The 20,000-nt window shown below is 44.7% G+C and overlaps 2 protein-coding genes across 7 annotated transcripts in view; both read right to left on the bottom strand.

Annotated features, from left to right (window-relative positions):
- Positions 1–10,243, bottom strand: part of asb8 (ankyrin repeat and SOCS box containing 8) — a 29,852-nt gene extending 19,609 nt beyond the window's left edge. Inside the window, exons 1-2 of one of the 3 annotated variants that reach the window (XM_061747351.1) lie at positions 10,086–10,233; positions 4,339–4,462 (exon numbers count right to left, since the gene is read on the bottom strand). The gene's annotated coding sequence lies outside the window, so the exon portion shown is untranslated. The other 2 variants (XM_061747341.1, XM_061747359.1) reach the window with 2 other exon arrangements.
- Positions 10,244–13,519: 3,276 nt separating this feature from the next.
- The window catches only part of larp4aa (La ribonucleoprotein 4Aa), a 66,699-nt gene continuing 60,218 nt past the window's right edge, over positions 13,520–20,000 (bottom strand). For all 4 annotated transcript variants that reach the window (XM_061747250.1, XM_061747258.1, XM_061747274.1 and 1 more), the window contains 3 exons: positions 18,934–19,061; positions 18,654–18,855; positions 13,520–15,494 (listed from right to left, as the gene is read on the bottom strand). In XM_061747250.1, coding sequence (XP_061603234.1) covers positions 15,099–15,494; positions 18,654–18,855; positions 18,934–19,061 — 726 coding nt within the window. In that variant the 3' untranslated portion in view covers positions 13,520–15,098. The remainder of the gene's footprint in view (positions 15,495–18,653; positions 18,856–18,933; positions 19,062–20,000) is intronic.

Genomic DNA, 20,000 nt, shown 5'->3' with positions numbered 1-20,000 from the left:
ATGGAGAAAGACTTCCGGACGGCTTCGAGGAAATTCTGGTCCACCATCCGACGTCTCAGGAGAGGAAAGCAGTGCACCACCAACACTGTGTATAGTGGGGATGGGGCGCTGCTGACCTCGACTCGGGACGTTGTGAGTCGGTGGGGACCTCCTCAATTCCACCGACACGCCTTCCCATGGGGAAGCAGAGTGTGGGTTCTCTGAGGCGGGCTCTCCTATCTCTGGGTTTGAGGTCACCGAGGTAGTGAAAAAACTCCTCGGTGGCAGGGCCCCGGGGGTGGATGAGATTCGCCCGGAGTTCCTAAAGGCTCTGGATGTTGTGGGGCTGTCCTGGTTGACACGCCTCTGCAACATCGCGTGGACAACGGGGACAGTGCCTCTGGATTGGTAGACTGGGGTGGTGGTCCCCCTTTTTAAGAAGGGGGACCGGAGGGTGTGTTCCAACTACAGGGGGGTCACACTGCTCAGCCTCCCTAGCAAGGTCTATTCAGGGGTGCTGGAGAGGAGGGTCTGTCGGGAAGTCGAATCTCAGATTCAGGAGGAGCAGTGTGGTTTTCGTCCTGGCCGTGGAACAGTGGACCAGCTTTACACCCTCGGCAGGGTCCTCGTGGGTGCATGGGAGTTCGCCCAACCAGTCTATAGGTGTTTTGTGGACTTGGAGAAGGCGTTCGACCGTGTCCCTCGGGGAGTCCTGTGGAGAGTGCTTCGGGAGTATGGGGTACCGAACCCCCTGATACGGGCTGTTCGGTCCCTGTACGACCGGAGTCAGAGTTTGGTCGGCATATCCGGCAGTAAGTCGGACTCGTTCCCGGTGAGGGTTGGACTCCGCCAAGGCTGCCCTTTGTCGCCGATTCTGTTCATAACTTTTATGGACAGAATTTCTAGGCGCAGCCGAGGCGTAGAGGGGGTCCGGTTTGGTGGGCTCAGTATTGCATCTCTGCTTTTTGCAGATGATGTGGTTCTGTTGGTTTCATCAAGCCGTGACCTCCAACTCTCATTGGAGCAGTTCGCAGCAGAGTGTGAAGCGGCTGGGATGAGAATCAGCACCTCCAAATCTGAGACCATGGTCCTCAGTCGGAAAAGGGTGGCATGCCTTCTCCAGGTCGGGGATGAGATCCTGCCCCAAGTGGAGGAATTCAAGTATCTTGGGGTCTTGTTCACAAGTGAGGGAAGAATGGAACGGGAGATCGACAGTTTGCAGTGATGCGGACTTTGTATCGGTCCGTTGTGGTAAAGAAAGAGCTAAGCCGAAAGGCGAAGCTCTCAATTTACCGGTCGATCTTCGTTCCTACCCTCACCTATGGTCATGAGCTGTGGGTCGTGACCAAAAGAACAAGATCCCGGATACAAGCGGCCGAAATGAGTTTCCTCCGCAGGGTATCCGGGCTCTCCCTTAGAGATAGGGTGAGAAGCTTGGTCATCCGGGAGAATCTCAGAGTAGAGCCGCTGCTCCTCCGCATTGAGAGGAGCCAGATGAGGTGGCTGGGGCATCTGATTCGGCCACACTTTGACAGCCAGACCCTGAGGAAAGCAATAGATTGGGGAACACTGATCTCGACCATGTGCAGAATTATTAGGTAGGTCTCATTTTTGTGGATTACTTTTATTAATGACCAACCAAAGTGCTTTAGGTTAATCATCTCCGTTTCCTTTCGGCTTGTCCCGTTAGGGGTCGCTACAGCGCGTCATCCTTTTCCATGTAAACCTATCTCCTGCATCCTCCTCTCTAACACCAATTGCCCTCATGTCTTCCCTTACTACATCCAACAAGCTTCTTTTTGGTCTTCCTTTACCTCTCTTGCCTGGCAGCTCCATCCTCATCATCCTTCTACCAATATACTCACCATCTCTCCCCTGGACGTGTTCAAACCATCAAAGTCTCCTCTCTCTGACTTTGTCTCCAAAACATCTAACCTTGGCTGTCCCTCTAATGAGCTCATTTCTAATCCTATCCAATCAGGTCAATCCTAGAGAGAACCTCAACATCTTAATTTCCGCGAACCTCCAGCTCTGCTTCCTGTTGTCTCTTCAGTGCCACTGTCTCTAATCCGTTCATCATGGCTGGCCTCACCATTGTTTTATGAACTTTTCCCTTCATCCTAGCAGAGACTCTTCTGTCACACAACACACCTGACACCTTCCTCAAACCGTTCCAACCTGCATAGATCCATTTCTTCACTTCTTGACCCCAAGTACTTAAAATCCTCCACCCTCGCTACCTCGTCTCCTTGTAGCCTCACTCTTCCCCCTCCACCTCTCTCATTCATACACATATTCTCTCTTACTGCGGCTAACCTTCATTCCTGTCCTTTCCAGTGCATGCCTCCACCTTTCTAACTGTTCCTCCACTTGCACCATGCTTTCACTGCAGATCACAATGTCACTGCGAACATCATGGTCCATGGGGATTCCAGTCTAACCTCATCTGTCAGCCTATCCATCACCACTGCAAAAAGGAAGGGGCTCAGGGCTGATCCCTGATGCAGTCCTACCTCCACCTCAAATTCCTCTGTCACACATACAGCACACCTCACCACTGTTCTGCTGCCCTCATACATATTTTAACATACTTCTCTGCCACTCCAGACTTCCGCATGCAGTACCACAGTTCCTCTCTGGGCACTCGGTCATTGGCTTTCTATAGAGCTACAAAGACACAATGTAGGTCCTTCTGACCTCTGTACTTTTCAACACCCTCAAGGCAAGTAATACATCTGTGGTACTCTTTCTAGGCATGAAACAATACTGTTGCTCACAAATACACACATGTCCTGAGTCTCGCCTCCACTATTCTTTCCCATAACTTCATTGGGTGGCCGATCAACTTTATTCGTCGATAGTTCCCACAGCTCGGCATATCACCCTTTGTTCTTAAAAATGGGCACCATCCCATTTTTCCTCCATTCCTCAGGCATTTTCTCACCAGCTAGTATGTCATCAAGACCAACTGGCTTTCCATGTTTCATCCTCTTTAGAGCCTTTCTAACTTCCCCCTTACTAATCAGTGCCACTGGTCCACCACTCTTGCCTCTTCTACTCTTCTTTCTCATTTTGCTCATTCATCAACCTCAAAGTATTCTCTTCATCAATCCAGCACACTACTGGCACCAGTCACAACATTTCCATCTCTATCCTTAATCACCCTAACCTGCTGCACATCCTTCCCATCTCTATCCCTCTGTCTGGCCAACCTATAGAGATAATTGTCTCCTTCTTTAGTGGCATACATGTCATCATATGCCTCATTTGGTACCATCAAGTCTCTGTCTCCCCTTTCCTACCAGAAGATACACCTAGTACTCTATTGCCTGTCTCTCTGATCACCTTGGTTGAAGTGGTCCAGTCTTCTGGAAGCTCCTCCTGTCCACCGAGAGTCTGTCTCACCGCTTCTCGAAAAGCCACACAACACACTTCCTTTGTCAGCTTCCACCACATGGTTCTCTGCTCTGCTTGAATCTTCTTAATCTCACCACGAGTCATTTTACACACCACCATCCTATGCTGTCTAGCCACACTCTGCCCTCAGAGATTACATCGTCTGCTCAAGATGTAATCCACCTGTGTGCTTCTATCTCTGCTCTTGTAAATCCCCTGATGTTCCTGCCTCTTCTGAAAGAAAGTGTTCACTCCAGCCATTTCCATCCTTTTTGCAAAGGTCTACCACCATCTGTCCCTCCAAGTTCCTTTCCTGGATGCCAAACTTACCCGTCACTTCTTCATCATCCCTGTTTACTTTACCCACATGTCCATTACAATCTGTACCAATCACCACTCTCTGTCTGGGATGCTCAGAACTCCTTTGTCTGGTTTCTTCCAGAATTTCTCTTTCACCTCTAGGTCACATCATACCTGTTAAGCATAGCCACTAATCACATTTTACATAACCCCCTTAATTTCACGTTTCAGCCTCATCTGATACTCTTTTCACCTCAAAGACATTCTCAGCAAACTTTTCCTTTAAAATAATTACTACTAAAATTCCTACTCCATTTCTCTTCCCATCTACACCATGGTAAAATAATTTGAACCCTGCCCCTAAACATCTAGCTTTACTGCCTTTCCACCTGCTCTCCTAGACACAAAATATAACAACCTTTCTCCTAATCATCACGTCAATCAACTCTGTCAGGGACTGTTACAATATGCTTATACAATTCAGCGGAGGACAGGGGGTGGCCGTAACATCCGGAGATCCGACTCATGGGGCTTTCTGGTGGCAGCTCCCACAAGCCAGGACGCTGGCTTCGCGATGCGAAGGTCCATGGCAACCGATCCCGGCCTGTCGGCCTGCGTTTGCTGGGACAGAGGCCAGCGTAAAGAACAAGGAAACTATCTCACCCAGTCGATTTTGAAGCGATGCTCTGACAAGCGTAGTACGCTGTAGCATGTTGCAACGCTAATCCACTCCTCTCAACGCTGCGGTCACGTGGGCCAGTCAGCCAATCAGTGCATTTCTTTAGACCTACATACATGGTCATATGGGTTACGCGTCCAATGAGGTGCGTTTACACACAAATGAGGAAGTGAAGCGCTCTGCAGCCAGGCTAAGCGGCTTGGCTTCGTATCGATGGCACAAAACTTCATTTTAAGCACAATGGCTCATTATTTTATGCCGAGACAAGGCCACGATGATATCAAGGGACTTTTAATTTTGCAATATCGTGAATACTGTGACATCCCTACCTAATAATTCTTTGCATATGCTTACCCGATCGGGAATATTGTATGTTTTGCTAGCTTCCCTGTGAAACTTCGAGCCCTGATTCAGGTTTATCGAGCTGGGAGCTGGGAAATATGCCTAAAAGTGATATGATAAAAATACTTGTCATTTTTAATTTTTTTTTTAACCTGTCCTGTTCAGCTGCATGGTCTTACAGAATGGTGGATTTGCATGGCTTTGTGCTGGAACAGTTTTGCTGTGCAACAAGGGAGTTTGAAATACTCCCTCTGCTTATTTTTAATTTTTTTAATTATTCTGATGTTTATTGAAAATGCAGCTGGACAGAAAATGGTTTTAGGGGACAGACAGAGGGATACAGCGGACAAAGGGACTAGGTGTGAGAACCACAGCAGAACAATAGTGAGACAGCCTGGATATTTGAACACAAGTAACATTACACGACGATGCGGCATGTCGGACACCCCGTGAGGACATGCAATAACTAACCAAGAGAGGACAGAAAAGGGCAGGGGAGGGCAGGACAGGATGTGGGAAAATGAGCAAGGTAGTCCTACTGACAAGTGGTGTGCTGGGATTCCTTTTTTTTAGTGTCTAACCACCTGTAAGAACCTGAGAGTTGATATGTTAGTATAACCTGTGTTGTTGTTATTGATCCCAGCACAAGTAATTAAAGCCTATAGTGTGCCTATCGAACTTATTAGTGAATGAACACCATATCACATGCATGTTAGTCAACTGGTGTACGGAGTTGCTGAGCCGGCACATCAAGGAAGGGTGAGCCCAGCCCCCGCCGAGTCAGCGAGCCCGTCCAGCAGGGGACCCATCCAGGGGGACGCCACCGACCCCCAGGACCCAGGGAGGTCCCGAGCCCGACCGAAGCGCCCCGACCAGTCCCAAAGGGAGGGGCACAGACCACCACCCCCAGAGAGCATGGGGGCTCTACCCAACAACAGGTCCCAATGCAGGAGCCACCAGCCACACAAAAACAGTCGTAGCCCGCCAAAGCGAGCCCATGTTAAGCACCCATCGTGAGAACGGACCTCTCGGGGCCCCAGTTGTCGGCCCCAGTGCGGCCCCCAGGTGTCAAGCAAAGAGAAATGTGAAGACCCACCACCCACCCTAAATACTAAAGAAACCTATCAGAAGCTTCCAGAAAAACAATGTCATCATCTGGGTTTTCCCAAATTGTTTACAGGTATAGTAATCTTGCTGTATGTACACTTCTGACTTTGAAGAAAGTAATGAAAAATTGTCAAAAAAAGAAATCCGTTTCTCATTTTTCTGGCATTTAGCATTAATTAAGCTAATTAATGCAATAATTATTGCATTTAGCAATAATTTAGCTAATCCTAACTGACCTGAAACAGTAAAGGTTTAGTCTGATTTCATGTCAGTTAGTGAGAGAAAAAAAGCATGTCTTTTTATAGAGTGTATGTAAAAATCTGGTTTCAACTGTACATAAAAAATTTTGTTTTTTTTCACCCCGATCAGAGGCTAACGTAAATTCACATATACATGACACAACACGATATTTCCAGCAAACTCTATAGAACAGCACAAGGTGACAGCAAGAGTTGGGTAACAAAGGTCTGTCTTGCATTTGATATTATAACTGATAATATAGAGCAAAGGTGTCAAACATTCGTGCTATGGGCCACAACCAGCCTGCAGGATGAATTTTAAAGTAAAAAAATACACAAGACACTGTAGTGTTGAGGACTCAGGATCAGATTGACAATTATTATGCTCATGTAGAAAATAGAGTGGTAATAACTCCTAGCTCTTCATAAATTGATTCAATTTTAAAGTGAGATATATTTTTTCACTTCCAAATACCTGTGACTTTAAAGTTGTGCGTCTTAAATTACAATCACTGTGTTCAGCTATTATGCACACATGTAAATGACAAACTGACGGAAAATTTTCACCAAAAAAAACCCAACTGGTTTTGTAAAATGATCTTATATCCTCTATATCAACGAAAAATGGTGTACGGACGTCACGGTGCTCAGCACACACTGCAGCCCGCATTTGGAGTCGCTATTCTTAAACTGTAAACCATTCTACTCGCCACGTGAGTTCGCATCATTCATACTGGCTGGAGTCTATATTCCGCCTCAAGCTAACACGAACGCCGCATTGCTAACGCTCGCCGATCAAGTCAACGAAATTGAAAAAAAACACCCCGACTCACCCCTCATTATTCTCGGGGACTTTAACAAAGCTAAACTCAACCACGAACTCCCTAAATACAAGCAGCACATCGACTGTCCTACCAGGGAAAATAATACTTTAGACCACTGCTACACTACGGTAAAAAATGCATACCGTGCTATACCTCGTGCAGCCTTGGGCTCGTCTGATCACTGCTTAATTCACTTAATACCGACGTACAAGCAAGAACTTAAATGTGCGAAGCCTACAGTGAAAACAGTCTAAAAGTGGACAAATGAAGCCAAGATAGAACTTCAAAGCTGTTTAGACTGCACAGACTGGATTGTCTTTGAAAATTCAGCTGGCAGCCTGGATGAATATACGGACACTGTCACATCCTATATCAGTTTCTGTGAAGAGGTCTGTGTACCAACAAAATCATTTCGCACATTCAACAACAATAAGCCGTGGTTCACTGCTAAACTTAAGCAGCTTCGCCAAGCTAAGGAGGATGCATATCAGAGCGGGGACAGGGCCCTGTATAATCGAGCTAGAAACCAGCTGACCAAAGAAATTAACATTGCAAAGAGGATCTATACAGCAAAGTTGGAAAAACAGTTTAGCGCAAACGACTCTAAATCAGTCTGGCATGCATTCCAATCGCTGACTAATTACAAGCGACGATCCCCCCAAGCTGAGAACAATAGCACACTAGCCAACGACTTGAATACCTTCTACTGCAGATTTGAAAAGGACACTTTCACACCACACACCAACCCGGCCGCACCCGCGACCACAATCACACCTCTGACCTCTGCGTTAACCATCCATGAACAGGATGTGAGACGCATCTTCAAACAACAAAAGATTAACAAAGCGGCAGGCCCGGACCACGTGTCCCCATCCTGCCTCAAAGTCTGCACGGACCAGCTCGCTCCAGTCTTCACTCAGATCTTCAACAGATCTCTGGAACTGTGCGAAGTTCCATCCTGTTTCAAACGCTCCACCATCATCCCAGTCCCCAAGAAACCTGCAATCTCGGGTCTGAATGACTACAGGCCTGTCGCTTTGACATCTGTGGTCATGAAGTCCTTTGAACGTCTTGTGCTGGACCACCTCAAGAGTGTCACAGGTCCCCTGCTGGACCCCCCGCAGTTTGCCTACCAAGCGAACAGATCTGCGGATGATGCAGTCAACATGGGACTGCACTTCATCCTAGAACACCTCGACAGTGCAGGGACCTACGCGAGGATCCTTTTCGTGGACTTCAGCTCAGCGTTCAACACCATCATCCCTGAACTCCTTTCATCCAAGCTTCTCCAGCTCAGCGTCTCACCTGCCATCTGCCAGCGGATTTACAGCTTTCTGACGGGCAGGACACAGCAGGTCAGGCTGGGGGAGGCCACCTCATCCACACGCAGCATCAGCACTGGGGCGCCCCAAGGTTGTATCCTCTCTCCGCTGCTCTTCTCTCTCTACACGAACGACTGCACCTCAGCGAACCCGACTGTCAAACTCCTGAAGTTTGCAGATGACACCACTGTCATCGGCCTCATCAAGGACGGTGACGAGTCTGCATATCGACAGGAAGCGGAGCGGCTGGAGCTGTGGTGCGGCCGACACAACCTGGAGCTGAACACGCTCAAGACTGTAGAGATGATCGTGGACTTCAGGAGGCATCCTTCGCCACAGCTGCCCCTCACGTTGTCCAGCTGCCTTGTGTCAACCGTCGAGACCTTCAAGTTCCTGGGAATTACAATCTCCCAGGACCTGAAGTGGGCGACCAACATCAACTCCGTCCTCAAAAAGGCCCAGCAGAGGATGTACTTCCTGCGGCTTCTGAGAAAGCACGGCCTGCCACCGGAGCTGTTGAGGCAGTTCTACACAGCAGTCATTGAATCAGTACTGTGTTCTTCCATCACAGTCTGGTTTGGTGCTGCTACAAAGAAGGACAAACTCCGACTGCAACGGACAATCAAAACTGCTGAAAGGATTGTCGGTACCCCCCTACCCACCCTTGAGGACTTGCACGCTGCCAGAACTAAGACAAGGGCATGCAAAATCCTCTCGGACCCTCCCCACCCCGGTCACCAGCTCTTCCAGCTCCTTCCCTCAGGTAGGCGCTACCGATCAATGCAAACTAGAACTAGTAGACATTCCAACAGCTTCTTCCCTCTTGCAATCAACTTCTTAAACAGCTAATTTATAATTCCATTACAACAAGCTGGCAATTTTTTGACTTGAGTTCGTTGTCACATTTCTGTGGGGCCAATTATGTATTACTCGTGCACTCACTGTAGTTGTCTCGCCATGCTGCACTATTGCATATACTGGCCACTCATGCCAGAGTAGCATCTGCTCCATTTGCACACTGATTGAGGAGTATCTGCAACATTCGCACAACCAACATTGTCCCAGATTATCGCACTACTCGTCACTTTAAACCGCATACACTCCTTGAAGTCTCCGTGCCCTTTGCACAATGGTCTTTGCACCGGACTATTGCGATATTAGCCATTCGAACTGCTCTAAGTGCTAGAGGACTCTGCATCTTCTTGCACAATTGTTTTTTGTCAATGTCTTTATGTCTCCAAAGTGTTCTGTAAATTGACTGTCTGTTGTACTAGAGCGGCTCCAACTACCGGAGACAAATTCCTTGTGTGTTTTGGACATACTTGGCAAATAAAGATGATTCTGATTCTGATTTAAAAAATATACATCTAAATATTTTCCTAATGTACACGTTCTGTTTTGCATTACAACACAGGGGAATACGTGTTCATATTAATTATTATATTACGTATGGTGCCATATGATTTTAGTGGTCCAGCCCCTTCATGACTGTGTTTGGCCCCTGAACTACAATGAGTTTGACATGCCTGAGACGCAACAAAGTGACATGGACTACAAGCATAAATTTGACAGCTGGCTGTTAAAGACGAAATGTAAATTAGTGTTCCGCGACGTTAGTTTTACTTTAAACGTGCAAAAGATATGTTGAACGACGCATACGTTACGCGCGCGGGGCTTCACAGCACAAGCAGATGGGAAAGTTTCCAAAACATTCCCGGCTGTTGTTGCACGACCGTGCTGTACAGATCGCTAGCTCGCTAACGAGCTAACACCGCTAGCATCGACAAACGGGCACAGGAGGTACATAAAAAAAACAAAAACGACACGAATTCTGAGCGCTTGGCTATGGACCTTGCCGCGGGCATCGACAAGTCGACGGTTCAATGCGAATGCATACCTTTTATGATCAGCAAATTGACGCGTTTGCCGAACTGCCTGTTGGCTGGGACCGTTTGTTCGGCCCTCGGCTTGACACACACAAAAACACGACGTCATCGTCACGTGTGACCACGCCCCAAATTCACGCTGGTGCAAACGCAATACCGACACACTGTTATCATGGCTATTTCCATTTTTTGTTACATTTAATCGGAGCTCACTGTTAATGTTGTTAGGTCGGAGTTAGCTAGCGCTTTTTTTCTAACTAGGCAACGTTTTAGGTGGTCACAGAAAGCGCCACTGTTTGTATTGGAATAAAAGAAGCTAGCTGTCCCGAATTTGAAAGGCAAAAGGTGAAACTGACTGGACGCATTACAACTCCTATTAGCACACAGAGAGAGGGAGGAGCAAATAGATTATTTTATTTTATTTTTTTAAGTAGTATTATTATTTGTACAAAAATCAATGTCAGGTCTTGTGTTTTACATGTTCAAGTCCCAAAAATAAAGGATTTTTGGGGGATGAATTTTTTTTCATCCCATTTTTGGGATTTGTACTACTCACTATAGGGGCTTACTGCTGTATCAAACTAAGTTATCTTCCCCCCAGACATTCGTATTAGTATTGTTTGATAAATCTAAAATTAAATTAAATTAAAAAAAATAAAACTTTAATCTTCATTTGCTGTGGCTCAACATTTAAATAACCTTTATCAGATTTTCCCCCAAAGTATTCTGCTTCTCTTTCATAAATGTGAGAATGAAATATAGTTAAAATGTACCAAACAATGAAATTTATCTTGCCTTGGTAGGAGCTCAGCACCCCTAAACCTCTGATCCTAGAATAGCCCTAGGATGAGATAAATTTTCCATTGGAGTTAGATGGTGTTTGCTTTAGATTTTCTTTTTGAATCAAATATCTTCCATAATTTCATCATTAAAGCAATTTAATACTTCAATGGAAAGTATTAAAAACTGTGGTTTTAACAGTCAATGAGGTATTTTTGGTCATAAAGGTGTCCAGAGGGCGTATTTGGAACTATTTAAGGCCTACAGAAAAAATACTAATGCAGTCATATCAATTTTGTTGTTATAGTAATTTCTGACTGAGCGGTTATCACATCCTTCATAATGTGAAGTAACCAGTACCATTTGCTGAAAGGCAACACCACACCATCATGTTCTCACCTCCGAATTTCACTGTTGGTATGGTGTTTTTAGGATGATGTGCAGATTTCTCCTCCTTTATGGAATCCAAACACTTTAATTTTGCTCATCCGACCAGACTATATTCTCCCAGTGTTTAACTGGTTTGTCCAAATGTTGTTCAGCAAACTTAAACACGCTTTGACATGCTTTTTTTTCCAGCAATGGGGTCTTACGTGGTGAGCGTGCATACAGGCCATGGCAGCGGAGTACATTACTCACTGTTTTCCTTGTTACAACAGTACCTGCTAATTCCAGGTCCTTTGAAGCACTCCACAGGTGATCCTTGGCCCTTGGACAACTATTCTGATTATTCTTTGCACTCGAAATTGCCACTCTGCCATAAAGCCCCGACAGGTGGAGTGCTGTAGTGATGGTTGACTTTCTAGAACTTTCTCCCATCTCTCCACAGCATCTCTGGAGCTCAGCCACAGTGATCTTTTGGGTTCTTCTTTACTTCTCTCACCAAGGCTCTTCTCCCCCAATTGCTCAGTTTGGCCTGACGGCCAGCTCTAGGAAGCTTTCTGTTCGTCCCAAATGTCTTCCAGTTAAGGATTATGAAGGCCACTGTGCTCTTAGGAACCTTAAGTGCAGCAGAAACCTTTTTTGTAACCGTGGCCAGATCTGTGCCTTGCGACAATTCTGTCTCTGAGCTCTTCAGGCAGTTCCTTTGACCTCCATCCATTTTCTGAGCCGCTTATCCTCACAAGGGTCGCAGGAGTGCTGGAGCCTATCCCAGCTATCATCGGGCAGGAGGTGGGGTACACCCTGAACTGGTTGCCAGCCAATCGCAGGGCACATAGACAGAAACAACCATTCGCACTCACATTCACACCTACGGGCAATTTAGAGTCTTCAATTAACCTACCATGCATGTTTTTTTTGGGGGGGGGGGGGATGTGGGAGGAAACCGGAGTGCCTGGAGAAAACCCACGCAGGCACGGGGAGAACATGCAAACTACACACAGGCGGGGCCGGGGATTGAACCCCATTCCTCAGAACTGTGAGGCAGACGCTCTAACCAGTCGCTCACCGTGCCGCCTCCTTTGACCTCATGATTCTCATTTGCTCTGACATGCACTGTGAGCTGTAAGGTCTTATATGGACAGGTGAGTGGCTTTCCTAATCAAGTCCAATTAGTATAATCAAACACAGCTGAACTCCAATTAAGGTGTAGAACAATTTTAAGGATGATCAGAAGAAATGGACAGCACCCGAGTTAAATATGAGTGTCACAGCAAAGGATCTGAATACTAATGGCTGTGTGATATTTCAGTTTTTCTCTAATAAATCTGCAAAAATTTCAACTGTTTTTTTCCTGTCAATATGGGGAGCTGTGTGTACATTGTGGGGGGGGGGGGGGGGGGGGGGGGGGGGAAATCAACAAATGATTTTAGTAAATGGCTGCAATATATTTAAAAAAATAAATAAAAAAAGTGGAAAATTTAAGGGGGTCTGAATACTTTCCGTACCCACTGTAAGTCAGAAGTCTAAATGATTTCTGAAAAAAGCAGGGAAATCATGCCGTGATATCATGCGGAGGAAACTCATTCTGGCACTTGGATCCGCGATCAAACCGGAGCCCCTCAAGCACCTCGGCTGCGCCTTGAAATTCTGTCCATAAATGTTATGAACAGAATCGGTGAAAAAGGGTCGCCTTGGTCCAACTCTCACTGGAAAAGTATTTTTGACTTATTGCCGGCAATGCGGACCAAACTGTGACACTGGTCCTACAGAAACCGAACATTCCTTATTAGGGGGTCCGGTACCCCATATTCCCGGCGCACCATCCACAGGACTCCGAGAGACACGGTTGAACGCCTTCTCGAACTCCACACAACACATGTAGACTGGTCGGGCAAACCTCCATGAACCCTCAAGGACACTGCTGAAGGTGTAGAGCTGGTCCACTGTTCCAGGACGAAAACCATACTGCTCCTCCTGAATCTGAGATTAGACTTCTTGACAGAGCCTCCTCTCCAGAACCCCTGAGTCGACCTTACCGGGGAGGCTAAGGAGTGTGATCCCCCTTTAGTTGGAACACAACCTCCAGTCCCCCTTCTTTAGAAATTTATTGTGTGTGATATTTGAATACACCATCTGAAAACAAAAATGTGTTATGTAGATTTCATTTTTTTAGATAGTGTTTGGTGAAAAGGACCAAAAATCCAACCGCTTTTCAGTAATAAATGGTGTATGATGCACACAGTAGCAGCTGGAAGAAAAAAAAAAACAGGACGCAGAAAAGCCAAATCAAAATAATTTATTTGGTGACAATTATTAGTTCTTGGATTGTGTCTCAAACACTTGTTTATATTTCCTTTTACAATCCCAAACCAAAAACAAAATCAACAAATTGAGCCAAACATGAAAAGGACGGTGGTGGTGGTCATATCTCTGCCTGTCAAGCAAATGTTTGCAAAAATCATTTCACATTTTCCACGAGCATTAGTGCATTTTTTGTTGATTCAACTCATTGGTGAAAACCAAATGGCAGATCCAGTGATTGCTTCCTCATTTACTGCACCTCTACACCCAAAGCATCATCATCTCTCTCTCGCTGGCATGGAACGGTTCATCACACAGCATGATTCCATTTGGTTTTGTCACTGCGATTTCACACAACTTTGGGGAAACCAGCCTACCAAGATTCGGAGAAAAAGCCTTGCGCAACAAAATTATAATAAATATTTAAAAAGCAATACGTACAGTGAGCTCAAATTTCAACATTCTAATGTTAACCAGTTCTTTTTCCAAAATAAAAAAAAAAAAGAAGCAAACTCACCCTAAAAAGCACAATCAGGTGGACCCCTTCTGTCAGAAGCCTCCATACTACTAATTGAAATCTCCCACACACATCTAGTTAAGGGGTTTTAAGAACTAATCGCGCAGCCATCTATACTTCTATGGTCTTTTCACAAATCCACGTTTGCTGGGCCAAAACAACGACATTCGGCGGACTGTATACTAGCGTGCCGCGATCTCAGGTAGCTGATAATGACAATTATTTTACATCCAAACATAGCTGAGCCCTCAGCTAACTGCACGCTGCACATTTCACTGCCAGGCCACCACTTAAGTGCAGTTCAAACATCCTGTGAGCGTTTACAGTTTTGTATCGTCCCTGATACACTACACAAACATGTAAACAGAGATCCTGATCAATGTTCTGAATCCAAAACGTTTGAAAGGTTTGAGATCGAAAGCAACATGAAAATTGTGGAGCAGAGCTCGCAAAAAAATAAAAATAAATACATTAAAAAAAAAAAGCCTTGATTTTTGACTGCCACAACTTTTAAACCAAACATGAATTGGGATCAGACAACCATGTCATTGCCCACAGCTACCAGTATAAGGACTCTGTCTCATTAAACATCATTTTGCTATAACAATGCAGAAACAGTCAACCCCTTCAGTCATATTTGCAAACTAAAGCACAGCTCATTGTGTGTTAGTGATATCTTTGTATATGTACATGACATATGCATGTTCTCTTCTTTAGTGCTTATTGTTTTTGAAATTAAAAGGTGGTAGAGGGCCACTTACAGGGCACCAGCATCCTACCTCTCCCAAGACAAGCACAAAATAGACGACCTCCATGGAAAGTCAATTCTTTTGAGCACAACGCCAGAAAAGCCTTTCCAAATCACTTGTCATCAGCTGTCATTTAGCTCACAAGTCCTGGATGTGCCGCCATGTGGACAAGTTCCAAGGGGAAGGTAGCTACCATAATGTTGTTGCTTTTATGTTAATCATTTTTATATAATTAGACATATCCATGTAGCGTTTCATACATCTTTTTTCTATTCATAGAGTTTTGTTTTCCATTACTTTGGCAATACCGGTGGGATATTCTGCTCTTTGCCAGCGTGCCTGTAATTTCCCTGTGGAGAGTGGCGTCGGGCGATAGGCAGCCGCCTCTGCTCTCTGAACTTGAGGTCGGTGGTAGAGCCTCGGGGCCCGTTGCTGCGGTAGTAGCTCTTGGAGTCACGTTCACGTGTGGGCCAGCTATCTGTGCACTCCCGCGCCGCCTCTCTGTCGTGGCCTCGCTCCGGCTTGTCTCCAGTGGGGCAGTTGGAACTGGGCTCCTCCGACTTGTTCACGCGCAACTCGCGCAAAGGCTGGCCTGCCCCCGCACTGCAGGGGGGCGGGACAGGGGCCATGGGCGGGGGGTCCTTGGGAGGCCGTTGGCACACCTCAGCATAGCTTAGTTTGCGGGGCTCCTAAACAAGGGGGACGGAATATCACTGACAATCTCCCAATCTATACAAATTTTTCTCCTAACAGTTTGACTACTTTATCACCCTTATATTTCTTTTTAAGAACAAAATTCTTGAAAAGCATGTCACAGACAAAGACATGTAATTGTAATGCAAACCAAAAAAGAACATACAGTAATCCCTCGCTATATCGCAGGACATTGCAGATTTTTTTTTCTTCAAGTCAACGGAGTGTAGTTACTCACCTGCAAATCTCTGATATAGTTAGCTTTATTGGCTATATTATTTTAAAATGGCAGCAATGAGTCACATTAGATCAATTGGGCTCTTTGTCTTAACAGAAAAAAAACAATCTCGACAGGAACAAATGCAAATAAAGAGCAACGTTTAGCTTGATTTTCTACAACTAAAGTACTGTAGTTAAAAACATCATCGCAATGAATTATAGGTTTCCATCATAGTTTGAATACATTGCTAGGACCGTCAGTGTGAGGAACAGTGTCAATGCTAAAGGCAGGACATCGCCTGCTCATATCCACATGGGCTGTGCACATCATTGACGTAGGGGGCAAAAGCCTGTACTTGTGTAGCGTGTGGACAGATGGTGACTTCAAGTAGAAAAATAAAATACCTGCACCTCAATTAAGGATTGCATACAGGAAACCTATAAATGTATATAATAATGTAATGAAATAACTGGTTGCTACCTCGCAGACATCACTTACTGTGGGGTTTTCTGGAACGTAACCCCCTGTGATAAACGAGGGTGGTTTCCCACATACACATTTATTTGTGGCGGGTCGGCATAAATTTTGGCCGCCGCAAATTTTGGAAATTGTGCCGTGAAATGCTCCTTTTATGCGTCTACTCGTGATCTATACCACCAATTTATTTTCTGATACGATACTGAAAACACAGTCCCTCAAATGACTGAAGTATCAAAAGTATCAATATTTAATTTTGAGAATCGATGATCTGGTATCAGTGCGATGCCACTGATACCAGATCATCGAGTTCAGTCTCGATCCTTCCCCAAGCCAGTGACGCTGCCTCAGCTAGCGTAATGGGGTCTCGTTACAGCACACTCTGTGCTGTTTTTGTTTGTATTTTCGCTTGGAAACACCCCTCCATGTTGGGGGAAAAAAGCCAACATAGTCTTCAGGACCTTTTGAGTTTAGGATTACGTCGCAAAAAGACTAACAGGAAGCGAACCAAAGCTGCAGAGCACGGCAAGCGTACTTAAAGGTCAACTTACCAAATGAACTTTTTCTGGTATTTGGGATGTTATATTGGCTCTATAGTGCCTCAGTAAACATGTGAAATATGAAATAAAATCCCCCTCGCATTCCAGAGTTCCAGGGGGTTTTCTGCCGAGAAGCCTGAAATTAATCTAAGACTGCGTCACCTCAGCGTCCTACTTCACTTCATATTCATAATATTCATGAAAAAAAATGTGAAAAAGTTCCAACAAAAGTATTTAGTTGCAATTTTATGTGCAGTACTGCATGTTTTGAAAACAACTACACTGTTACCTAAAATCAAATTCATGCTCAAGTTAAATGTTTTATATTCAAATCACATTTTCTTCCCTTAATCCAAACCCCCCCCGCCCCCATGTATACTGATATTAAAGTTATGCTGCTCTTTCGCTAATTTAAGTACAGCATTTATGAAATGTCAAAAGAAAAAAAACAATGCATGAAACATGCATGCCTTTTGTTAAGCTTTGCTTTTATCTGAACATGCATTGTTTCCATTGTCTTTAGAAATGATATAAAGGAAATGACCTGTTTAGTCAGCTACTGCTTGCTGCAGACAAACTTCATATTCACAGTAAAATACAGAATTACCTCGAGCCAGTGTCAATATTTATGATATTGGAGGCTACGGTATGCCAATTACATTAGACGAAACATGCATGGTGCAGTACTATCAAGGGAAAAGTTAGTTGAGAGCGCTCTGTGTGTTTGATTTTATATGAATTTCTTTATATTTATCTATTTAAAACTATGATCCACTATTTTTTGTTAAAGTAATTTTCACCCAAGCCATTACAATAGTTGATGACAGCATGCTCAAGTCTTGCTATATTTTTCAATATATATATTTTTTTTATATTTAGTGACTATCCTATACATTCCCGTGCTGGATCACTTGGTGGTGCTCTAAAATGACGTAGCTGAAATGACGCATTATACCTACGAACGGGCAGACCCACATATGATATGGACAGCGCGCAGGTCGACTGAGCCATAGAGAAAGGAGAAAGAATGTGGGATGTGGAAGGAGGAGGAGGCCGGACAAGCATTTAGCCTACTTCCCGTAGGTGTGAATGTGAGTGCGAATGGTTGTTTGTTTCTATGTGCCCTGCGATTGGCTGGCGACCGGTTCAGGGTGTACCCTGCCTCCCGCCCGAAGATAGCTGGGATAGGCTCCAGCACGCCCGCGACCCTAGTGAGGATAAGCAGTAAAGAAAATGGATGGTGGATATCAAAGACGAAGACTTTGTTGTAATGCTGTAGTCCAGCATTAGAGGGTGCCAGAAATCGCAGTTATAGTTTTAAACAAATGCATTTTTTAAATTAAAATATTTTAATTTATTATAAGATAAATGGTGTTTGTTTAACTGTAATATTTTAATTTATTGTAAGATAATTGGTAAGTGTTTGTTTAACTTTAACACCCACCCACCCCCCAAAAAAAAATCCCTGGCCAGCCGCCAGATACCCACCACCACAAATCAATTTCGGTCCTGTCGGAAACGCTCTCTTCCTTGAACAAATGTACTAGACCAGCACCTAATGCAAGATTTATCACACTGCTACCTTAAATTTGCAACATTGGTAATGATCTCTCATGGGTAATACACCAGTTTGTAGCTCATTCTTTGACCCAAATTATATTTTTAATGCTAGATTATTTTTGTTAACCATGAATTTTTGTGTGCTTTTTATTTTGTTGTACAAAAAATAGAAACAAAAATAGTGGTTAATTTGTGACTTCTCAGCGTGAGCGGTGGGGACTCTAAAGTAAAAAGATGAATTCAGTCTGAAATTCCTTTCTTGTTTAAAACAATAAAACCTTGAGAGCACTCTATGAAACTGGATTGTCTCATTAATTTGTTGGCCTAACTGCTGCCAGTAAATTGCACCAAATAGTCACCTGTGCAGGTGCAGGAACAGCAGCAAGAAGAGGCGGGGGTGTGCTGGGCTTTAGTGGGGTTGAGGCGGTAGGCGGCGCTGGAGGCCTCCAGCTCTGCACAGCTTGGGTGGAGGAGGTGGGGATGACGGCGGTTTCAGCCGGCATGCTGGCAATCGCTTTTGAAACAACCAGCTCCGTCTGCTCGACCCTCTTCTCCCGACTCCTAGTGTTATGTCCAAACAAAAAGTGTCTCGAACCTCTACCCATGTTGACTGTGAACTTCTATGCTACTGTTACTTACCTAGGGGCCAGTGGTGCAAGTGGTTGTGCGACAGACTTTGTGGCAATCTGGGTTGGACTTGAGCACGCCAAAGCATCCTCTGTGACCACAGCTGTACTAACACTGCTTTCTTTATTTACCGCTTCCATCTTTAAAATAAAAAGTATACGTTACGACTCTCATTACCATATAGCCATGTGCAGTGGTACCTTGAAGTTTGAAGGCCACAAAAGCTATACATTTTGTTGGTGAAAAATGTGCCCAAAAGTTGAAACCATTTTTAGACTTTTAACAGTCATCATATCACCAAAGTTGTCAATGTGCCTCACGAGACCACATTTCAGCCAGCACTTATGGATTGTGTGAGTTTTGCTTTTTTGCTTTGAATTTTCGAAAGCTTGTTTGGCAATGTCACATGCGCCGTGAAGTTGCTGGTGTGGTGGGGGCCTGTTTGTGTTTGCCGATGTATTCATGAAACACAAAAATAATTTTGCTGTCTTAAACCCTGTTTTTCACAGTCTGGCCTCTGCTTCTGCTAATAGACAAGCAGTTGGACACCACAATCACCCACCATTGAGCGAGGCGGAAGAGAAGACTGCCAATAAACGCCAGGCGCGTGTCCTCGAGTTCCAGCCTACGGGCTGACATTCTAACAAAAACTGGGCTATTCATTGGTCAGCAGTATGTACAGACCCTTTCCAAAAAATTTGAATAGCATGGAGAAGTTTACTTATTTCCGTAATTCCATTCAAAAAGTTAAACTTTCATAGATTATAGAGTCAGGGCCCACAATTTAAACAATTTCAAGTATTTGTTTATTTTTACATAATTTGGGTTTCCAGCTCATAAAAACCCACGAAATCAGCAATTTAAAAAATTAGAATACTGTGACGAAATCAGCCCAAATTTTGGAGGCCATAAATGTTTTAAACTGAGTGTCAAACACTAATCACCTCCTAAACTCAAAGCACCTGCAAAGGTTTACCCAGGTGTCATTAAATTGCTTCAGTTTGGTTCAATTATCTCAGTTATGTTCTATATGGGGAAAACTGGCCAGAAGACCATCGATACCCTCCATAGGATGGGTA

The sequence above is a fragment of the Phyllopteryx taeniolatus genome, chromosome 1, assembly GCF_024500385.1.
Source record: "Phyllopteryx taeniolatus isolate TA_2022b chromosome 1, UOR_Ptae_1.2, whole genome shotgun sequence".
Lineage (NCBI taxonomy): Eukaryota > Metazoa > Chordata > Actinopteri > Syngnathiformes > Syngnathidae > Phyllopteryx > Phyllopteryx taeniolatus.
This window is presented reverse-complemented; position numbering and strand designations above follow the sequence as displayed.